The sequence below is a fragment of the Cricetulus griseus genome, unplaced genomic scaffold, assembly GCF_003668045.3.
Source record: "Cricetulus griseus strain 17A/GY unplaced genomic scaffold, alternate assembly CriGri-PICRH-1.0 unplaced_scaffold_1, whole genome shotgun sequence".
Lineage (NCBI taxonomy): Eukaryota > Metazoa > Chordata > Mammalia > Rodentia > Cricetidae > Cricetulus > Cricetulus griseus.
The window spans coordinates 6,531,836-6,542,022 of NW_023276808.1; the positions used below are offsets into that span (position 1 = coordinate 6,531,836).

General features: G+C 36.6%; 1 protein-coding gene across 1 annotated transcript; it reads left to right on the forward strand.

The window, feature by feature from the left end:
- Nucleotides 1-4,459: 4,459 nt before the first annotated feature.
- LOC113838952 (zinc finger protein 431-like) lies at nt 4,460-7,779 on the forward strand. The gene is made up of 3 exons (XM_027434451.2): nt 4,460-4,805; nt 5,006-5,066; nt 6,228-7,779. Exons 1-3 carry the CDS (start codon nt 4,772-4,774, stop codon nt 7,777-7,779), a joined length of 1,647 nt encoding a protein of 548 aa, XP_027290252.1. The 5' UTR covers nt 4,460-4,771.
- Nucleotides 7,780-10,187: the final 2,408 nt, after the last annotated feature.

A 10,187-nucleotide genomic window follows, 5' to 3' on the forward strand; every position in this document is an offset into this window, starting at 1 on the left:
AGATGATCAACTATCTAACTATAGCTTCTATCCTAACCCTTCCACACTATATCAGCTGTGCTCACATTTAAATCTTAAATGTTAAAAAACAATGAAGATAATGACTAAATATCATATACTGAAATTAAAAACACATACAAATATTATTAAAAGGAGAATCTGACCTCATACTTAAATGTAAAATAGAGCTGTGAAATTAATGTGAGACAAATTAGTTCTAAAGAGTGTGTTAGCCGGGCGTTGGTGGTGCATGCCTTTAATCCCAGCACTCGGGAAGCAAAGGCAGGTGGATCTCTGTGAGTTTGAGGCCAGCGTGGTCTCCAGAGTGAGTGACAGGATAGGCTCCAAAGCTACACAGAGAAACCCTGTCTCAAAAAAACAAAAAAGAATGTGTTAATTACATTTATAAGTTATTCAAATCTTGCACATGTATTTCATATAAAATTATTAATAGTACATTGCAATGAAATATAAGCTGGGTACTGGATATTTTCATCAGAAGCATTAAATGTGTGGACAGATAGGAGTAAGGCTCAAACTCAAGTATCTGTAACTTAGATACTTGTACATAGGTCATAACAACAAATAAATTTTAAAAAGCAGGTAGAATAAATTATAAAATTTATAATTATATACAACCAAAAGTGTGCTCAAACTGAATGTGTTTTGGTTGAACAATATAAAGTAAAGATAAAATGATGGGCAACTTTCCTAGAGCAATGGTTATAAACCTTCATGGTGTGGTCATGCTTAACCATAAAATTATTTTTTTGCTACTTAATTACTATAATTTTGGCACTGCTATGAACTGTAATGCAAAAATTTTGGGTGATAGAGGTTTGCCAAAGGGATTAAAACCCACAGATTGCAAAACACCTGTGTGATCTGTTACTTTTAATCGGTTAAATTTAAGACTTTTAGCTAGCTAATATTAAAAAGTATTTGAGAATGGTTGAGTGGATGATGGTAGTTGCTCCCAAGTCTTCGTACCTGAGTTTGAACCTGTAGGACCTATGTTGTTCGAAGAGAATAATGACACTTGAGGACTGTATTCTGGTCTATACACACACACACACACACACACACACACTCTGTCTCTCACAGGCATGCACATGTGTGCATGCCCACAAATAAATGAATAGATTAATGATTAAACATTAAAATTAAAGGTTTGGAGTTACCTAACCATTTTATTTACAGCAATTGGATGGGTATTTTTTAATGTTGTATCTAATTTCAAGAAAATCCCATAAACATGCAATTTTATTTATAGGTATCCTATAGCTTTATGAACATTATTTATATACCCTCTATAAAAAATGTTATCAATAATAATAAAAATGAGCAGACACATAATATTCAAAATACAGGGTTCACTTGCAAAATATTCTGTCTTTGAAGAGTGTAATGGAACTGTAACTAACATGCAAATGTGTTAACATAGCAGCTATGAGAAATCTTCAAGACACATTCATTGAGTGCTTTCAGGTCATATACAAGAAATCTGAGAGAGCCTGTGAAGTTGATTTTTCAGAGAATGGTGGACATACACATATCACAAAGTATTTTCTTTTGATAAGTATAGAAGCATCCAATGACTAGCATGGGATGCGTTCCTCTGTTAATATTTTCCTGCATTAGGAGCACAACGTCATGTCTCCAAAGTTCACCAATTCAGGGTCACAGGTAATAATGGGTAGAAACCCATTATTGTTAAAATCATTATTATTTGAAAAACAAGAAACTTAGAAATGAATGCTAGGTTGCAATTCAGACTGGAATAAAAAAAATGTCCTTAGAGATACCATCTTTATTGATGAAATAGCTAAAATAAAATTAGAAATTCATTTTGACACTCAAAAACAACATAAGTGAAAACATGAAGACAATATGTTTTAACAGAAAAATCTTAATTTTTATCAATGTACAAAAATTCTTTTAGCCAGAGTAGAAACAATATATAGTGTGTTGTAACAAAAATTTGCCCTGGCCAACAGGGCAGCAATGGGGGCCTGAACCTCACAGGGCCTGGAATCAGATGGGATGAGAGCCACAACGAATGGACAGCAAGACAGCATTTCTGATCAAGCTACAAACTTTTATTTTTCTCAGAGACTTTATATGGTGGTTGAGGCAAGAAGCTTGGCAGGTCTGGGATTCAATAGGGAGAGGTAGTTGCATGGTAACCAAACGATACAATGTTCTTGTCAGTGAGTCCTTGAAGGAAGGCAGGGTATAGTAGATTCAATAATCTACCATTTTATCTTATGGTTCCTATATTTGCATACATATAACAGTTGTCTGGTACCCACCAAATAATCAAAGGTCTCCTATCCTATCTGTTATATCCTTTGGGATATGGCCTATGACAACCCTCTTGTGTCTAGGCTCAGGGATTATCCCTCCATGTGGGATGGGCTCCCAAAGTCCATTCTTGTGCTAGGGATAAGTAATGATGCACTACAAGGGGCGCCATAGATTTCCAAGGTCTCCCCACTGACACCCACATTCAGGGGGTCTAGATCAGTCCCATGCTGGTTTCTCAGCTCTCAGTCTGGGGACCAAGTACTCTCCCTTACCTGTTATTCTTGCTGGTGTTATATATATGATGAGTACGGGATGTCTTCCTGAGTTTGGGCCAGGAATACTACTATATATATCTTATTATGAATGGGAATATACTCTGTGCCCATCTGTTTATTTTGAAAATCCTTAATTAGTTTCTTGATTTTACAAAATGTGACAGTCAAGAGATTGTCTTGAGTATCAGAATAAAAATTGGAAATTTGATCTTTTGTGGCTATTATGGTTATGATGGTAAATAAACTTGGAGTATATACACAGCTTCCCCTACCTCATTCTAGCCCTGTCTCCAATCTCCGTTCCCTCAAATCCACTGCTACACTGTTTCCCTTCAGAAAAGAGAAGGCTTCCCAGGGATATCAACCTAATGTCATGATGAGATAAAATAAATCTAGGCACAAACCCTCATATAAGGCTGTACAAGGTAACTCAGTAGAAGGAAAATTGTCCCACGAGTCAAAAGAGTTGCTACAAAACCTTCTGGTAGGAATCCCATAAGCAAACCCCTATTAGCCTTGTTCAGTTCATTTTGTGGGCCTTGTTATCTTGTTTTCTGCAAAACCTCTGGATCCCACAATGTTCACCCCTTCCTTCCACAGGATTCCTAGACCCGAAGCTAATATTTGGGTAGGAATCTCCACATCTGTTCCTATCAGCTGCTGGGAGAAGCATCTTTGATGACAATTGGGCTAAGCACCAATTTGTGATTATAGCAGAATATACATATGAATCCTTTCATTGACTTATTTCTTGGTCAATTTTAATTTGTTCTACCATAGTTTTCTAAGCCATTCAAGTTCTTATTCCTTGGCTGTTCAGGTACTATCAGGCATGGTTTTCCTCTCAGAGCTAGACCTTCAAGTTTAAGCAGTCATTTGTTGAACACTGCAGAAGCTCTGATCCACCATTGCACCAGAATGTTTTGCAGGCAGGGCAAGTGTGGTTCTAAAATTTTGTGGCTGCCTTGGTGTCCCAATCCAATAATGGGAGCTTTATGTGGTTATAGAAGATGGCTGGTTCAGCTTCTTTATTGTTGATTACTAGGCGTCCTCACTAAGGACTCACCCTTACAGGTTCTGGGAAATTGTCATTGCACTGTTTCCACAAAGCCTGTTAAAAGTTACCCCATTGCAGACATCTCTCCTCATCTTCTTCCCCTCTGCCCCATTCTTACTCACCTGATCTTTTGTAGTTACATCCCTACCTGCCATCATTGCATCCAGAAAATCTCAATTTTATACACAGAGAGATCCATGTATCTCCCCTGTAAATGGAGTTCTTATTTGCTCTAAAATAATGAAAACTTGGAGTAAGATATAGAGGAAAATGCTGAGAAATCATAGAGAAGGTGTAAGCCAAAGCCACCTTTATCTCACTAGTTTCCAAGTGGAAAAGTGCGAGTTTCTGTTTCTTTTTGCTTATATCCCCTCTCTCCTTAGCCAACATACTTCTATCTCATTGCACCCATTTCACTTCCTATTTCAGCCAGCCTTCTGTACAGACCTCTAGACCCCTTTGTTTGCTAGGGGCAAGCTTCATCTTTTTTCTTCAGACAAGCTGAATTTGTACAAGGAAGTTATCAACACACTACCCTAGAGTTGTTCTAGTTACTTAGCCTCTCTGGATCTAACGATTTTACTGTGATTAACTGATCACTGGGATTGTATTTTGCTTAAATTCTATTAATACATATTTTAAAAAGTAAAGAAAATCTGGAACTATAACTGTCTAGTCTTCAATTCCATCAAAGACCAAAAAAGGAATTATTACAACCTAAGTAAACAGGCAGTGCATTGCAGGCAACTTCCTAGACTTTACAAATGACAGAGATACCTGAGTGCCTGACAAACAAACAAACCTTTTCAGCAACATTGTGCATCCATCTTCAGTCTACACCACTAGTGTATCTCTCAGACATTTCAGTGAAGCAGGAAATTTGAAATACTGGTCTGCCTTGTATTGGCAAATTTAATCAGTTGCTTTTCTGTATCCTGAATGAAAGTAACATATCTTAAAATAAGGTTCTACAGAAAAATACATTTAGTATACAGTGGCTATCATGTTTTTGGTTGCACACATGTATGTGATATTTTAGAATGTCATCACCTATGATGATGTGCATATCGACTTCACATGGAAAGAGTGGACTTTGCTGGACACTTCTCAGAAGAATCTCTACAAAGATGTGATGCTGGAGACCTACAGGAACCTCAATGATATAGGTAAGACTGTATTTTATTTCATATTTTAAAATAATAGGACAACATCATTTGGTTATTGGTGCTCTTCTTTGACTTTATTTAGAGAGAAAAAAGAATGTGGTAAATAAATCAGCCAAAGTTTGAAAGTTCACTGAAGACAGTAACTTAAATTTTGCACATGTTTCAATAATAAATATACATTTTCTGCTACTATATTTTAGGATACAATTGGGAAGACAATACTATTGAAGAACATTGTGCAAGTTGTAAAAGACATGAAAGGTAATTTTCATTTATGAGCTCATAGAAATGTGTCTCTGAAGAAATTGGGATGTGTCCTGAATTTTGAAACAGAAACAACAGTGTAATTGAGCACAGCTTAAATTGCATTGATGGTTATTAAATTCTCAATAAATCATAAAACTCAATTTCAGGTAGGTGAACTGCATTTTCAAAACAATATTTTAAGTAACAAACAAGTAAACAATACCTTAAGAGAAATTACTTGAATCATCAAACCATGAGAGCTGTACTGTAGAAATATAATTAACTCCATTCATTTCTTACTACCTATATCACTGAATGTATACACATTTGATGTGATAAGCATCTCTCCATAGCTACCATTAAGAAAATACTGCATACAAAATTTAGGTTTGCTCAAGTACTTGCTGTTACTTTTGTAAGTTTAGTGACGGGGCAATTGTTGTCAAGAGTCAGGAGGCAGTTATTGCAGAGAATCCTTAATCTCTCCAGCACATATCTTTAAGGAACAGAAAGTGAAACTGAACTAAATGTGGAAGCCTCTTCATTCTAAACTTCCTTTACTAAGTATATCATATTATTAGTCAGGATACAAGCATATGAGAAAATGAATTTGGAGGACATAATATACCACTCTCCCAGAATATTTAAAAGACATTCAGTAGTGCCAATTTAGTCATACTTGTTGAATTTGATTCATGTTTAGAAGTAATTTATTTTCCTGCTTAATTGTTAATACTCCAACAAGTTCACTCTGCAGAAAAGCCCAATGACTCTAGGACTGCGTACATACTTCTGTGTGTTCTAGTTCATTAGGAAATGTAATATGACTCAGCATGCAGGAAAATTTCAAAATTCAATAATGGTGATAAAATCTGAATCTTTAGAGTTCTCTTCAATATGTAAAAAGTCACCTGTAAAATAAGGTTCTAAATATTAGAAACATATATTAGAGGATTATACCTACACTGGTATCTTCAAAGATGCAAAGCAACCTCTTCTAAGATGAAAAACAATGCTTAATGTAGGGGAAAACATGAGTGTAAAAACAGTGATAAGCCTGTAAGATCTGATTCTTCCTCACAATTTCAAAAAATTGTAATAATAATTTATACAAATATCAAGATTCAACATTGCATTGAATGTGGTAAAACATTTACAAGCCCATTTTCCTTGCAGGCATGAAGGAAGACAAACTGGGGAGAAGCCTTTTGTATATACACAACGTCTTAAAGCCTTTGCATGTTACAGTCATCTTCAAAGTCATAAAAGAACACATAGTGGAAGGAAACCCTATGAATGTAATCTATGTGGTAAAGCTTTTGCTCATTATAGTAATCTTCAAACACACAAAAGAACACACACTGGAGAAAAACCCTATGAATGTGATCAGTGTGGTAAAGCTTTTTCTCGGCACAGTCATCTTCAAACGCATAAAAGGAGACATACTGGAGAGAAACCCTATGAATGTAATCAGTGTGGTAAAGCCTTTTCTCAGCAAAGTACTCTTCAAATGCATAAAAGGACACACACTGGAGAGAAACCTTATGAATGTAATCAGTGTGGTAAAACCTTTGCTCGTTACAGTCATCTTCAAACGCATAAAAGGAGACATACTGGAGAGAAACCCTATAAATGTAAGCAATGTGGTAAAGCCTTTTCTCATCACAGTGCTCTTCAAACACATAAAAGGACACACACTGGAGAGAAACCCTATGAATGTAATCAATGTGGTAAAGCCTTTTCTCAGCAAAGTACTCTTCAAATGCATAAAAGGATACACACTGGAGAGAAACCTTATGAATGCAATCAGTGTGGTAAAGCCTTTGCTCGTGATAGTCATCTTCAAAGGCATAAAAGGACACACACTGGAGAGAAACCCTATGAATGTAATCAGTGTGGTAATGCCTTTTCTGATCAGAGTGCACTTCATGTGCATAAAAGGAGACATACTGGAGAGAAACCTTATGATTGTAGTCAATGTGGTAAAGCCTTTTCTCAGCAAAGTACTCTTCAAATGCATAAAAGGATACACACTGGAGAGAAACCTTATGAATGTAATCAGTGTGGTAAAGCCTTTGCTCGTGATAGTCATCTTCAAACGCATAAAAGGAGACATACTGGAGAGAAACCCTATGAATGTAAGCAATGTGGTAAAGCCTTTTCTCATCACAGTGCTCTCCAAACACATAAAAGGAGACATAGTGGAGAGAAACCTTATGAATGTAATCAGTGTGGTAATGCCTTTTCTCAGCAAAGTACTCTTCAAAGGCATAAAAGGACACACACTGGAGAGAAACCCTATGAATGTAAACAGTGTGGTAAAGCCTTTGCTCGTGATAGTCATCTTCAAAGGCATAAATGGACACACACTGGAGAGAAACCATATGAATGTAATCAGTGTGGTAAAGCCTTTTCTGATCAGAGGGCACTTCATGTGCATAAAAGGACACATACTGGAGAGAAACCTTATGAATGTAATCAATGTGGTAAAGCCTTTACTTATCACAGTGTTCTTTGTGTGCATAAAAGATCACATACTGGAGAGAAACCATATGAATGTAATCAGTGTGGGAAAGCGTTTTCACAGCCTGGTAATCTTCAAATGCATAAGAGGAGACATACTGGAGAGAAACCCTATGAATGTATTCAGTGCGGTAAAGCCTTTGCACAGTACATTTCACTTCAAATGCATGAAGGAACACATAACAAACAAAATCGTTATGAATGAAAAAAATGTGGTAAAATCTTCACATTTCAAAGTACTCGTAAAGTGCATAAAAGACCACATACTTGAAAGAAACCATATGAACGTTATTAATTCCATAAAGTCTTTGCTTGACAAATTCATCTTCGGATACATAAAAGGACACATTATAGAAAGAAACTCTAAGAATGTAATCAGTGTGGAAAGGCCTTTCCGTGTCAATGTTTTCTTCAAAACCATTAAATAAGCGGGGCGTTGGTGGCTCACGCCTTTAATCCCAGCACTCAGGAGGGAGAGGCAGGTGGATCTCTGTGAGTTCAAGGCCAGCCTGTTCTCCAGAGCGAGTGCCAGGATAGGCTCCAAAGCTACACACAGAAAGCCAGTCTCGAAAAACCAAAAAGAAAAAAAAAACATAAAATAACACATACTGTAGACAAACCAGTTTAAGGTAATCTGTGTGGTAAAGCTTTTGCATATAACCATGAGTCTTTGAAATCATTACAAAAAATCATTCATCAGTGATACTATAAATGTAGTTAGTTTGGTTTAATTTTGCACTTCATACAAGATTAAACTTCGTAGGCAATCAATCTAATAAAACCTTTCCAAGTTAGAAACATTTTGGAAATGAAAAAGATTGTAAGGGCATGTGATTGGCAAGTATTTGGTGGGATCTTTAGCCACCACAATCTCAATCAGTTACACAACAGTATTTACTTTGTAGCAGTAATTTCACAGTGTCAACAATCTGTGCAAGCATTATGATGTCCGTTTTTATATTACTGCTCCAGCACACTCATGGAAAAAATGAACTTATGAAATAAAGAAGCCATATTTGTAGTATAAAAAGGCCATGCAAGGAAACAACACTCCCATCCAGAAGACAGACTCAGTGAGAGAAACTCATTTTGGCCCAAAGCTGGAGCCAAAGTAACACATCCTGAAATAAGCCAAATGGTTAAAAACTGTCAATGAAAGAAACAAATTTTGGGACTGAAATCAATGACAAAGAAAACTGAGCTTGAAACCAAAAAACAATAACCAAAAAAAAATAAATAAATAGGAATCCAGCCAATTTCAAAGATTTTTGAAGCTCGGTAATTGAAATTTTACCAAGTAACATGCTGAGAAATATTCTCCATGAAAAAGATCCGTCCCTAAGAAGTCATATGTAAACTCTGTGCTTTTTCAGTTGGAATCTAGCATTTTCCACAATGGTAGTAGCAGCCACTTTCCTGGATTCCTCCCTCTCAAATGAATCTCCTCCATCATTTTCAGTGATGACCTTCTTTTGACAGAGTGAATGTGAAATCCCCTAATGGAGTAAAGGAGAGAATCAACATACACCTCGGTTGGGAAACTCCTTTAGGAGATAAGAGTGGGAGAAAATCTTTTCATTGGTGAAGTAGCACAGAGCTACATTTCTGGATCAGTTTCCCTCACAGTTGAGTGAAGCAGAAAAGTGACAGTTTGGGCTGGAGCTAAATAGAAATGGTTATCATTGCTTGGAAACTTCCTAGTGGAGAAGAGAAGAGAAGCAATGGACACTTCTGGTAGTAAAGTCTCTTAGCAGAGTGGAGCAAAACACAGTTGCAATGGTTCTCTCTAAGAAAGGAGCCAGAGTGCTACATCCTGCACAGAGACCATCCCACCTTGAACACAACTTCACGTATAGCATGACTTCCTGATGATCATGATACCGTTTTCCTCACATCTGTGTGATTCCAGGATACATTCCCTTCACAGCAGCATATATAGCCTGACATTGAACACTCGGGGTAGATTTTTCTTCAGAGCCCTTGGTATCCAAAGATTCAGTAATAGGATGACCTCCCAAAAGTCGTCATACCTTTCTCTTCAGAGCTGCAGGTATCCAGGCCATCTTCCCTTCACAGATGAAGGTATAGACTGACATACGACATTAGGGGTACCTTTCCTTCCATAGCTGTAGCATTTGCACTGTAATTTTTAAATGATAGTGTATCACTTTTAGATTTATGCTTCTCTTCAAGTGCATTAATTAACGAGTTTGGCTATAAAACTTATTAATTTGTATTATTTTCTCTCCTCATTTTGTTGTAATATCTACCCCACCTTATTAAAGACTTAATTCGGCCCTTGTTAACAGAGGGATACCGGAGAATCATTAAAATTTGCATGTCACCTAAAGCAGTGGTCTAAAAACTCACATCCCTATGCTGCAGCATGAGGCAGAGAGTGGGAACTGATGTTAGAAGTCACTGCATTGGGAGTTCTATTTTGAAATATTTGAGTTGCATGCCAAAGAGGGCTATATGTTTAGCAAATCCATTAAGTGAAGTTTATTTTGTTGTCCTTATATTCCTTTTGTGGTTTTTGTTCATTTTGTTCTTTTGTTTGGTAATAGGTATTTTTGTGCTGAAATTTATATAATGTTACCGCCATCATCTAAG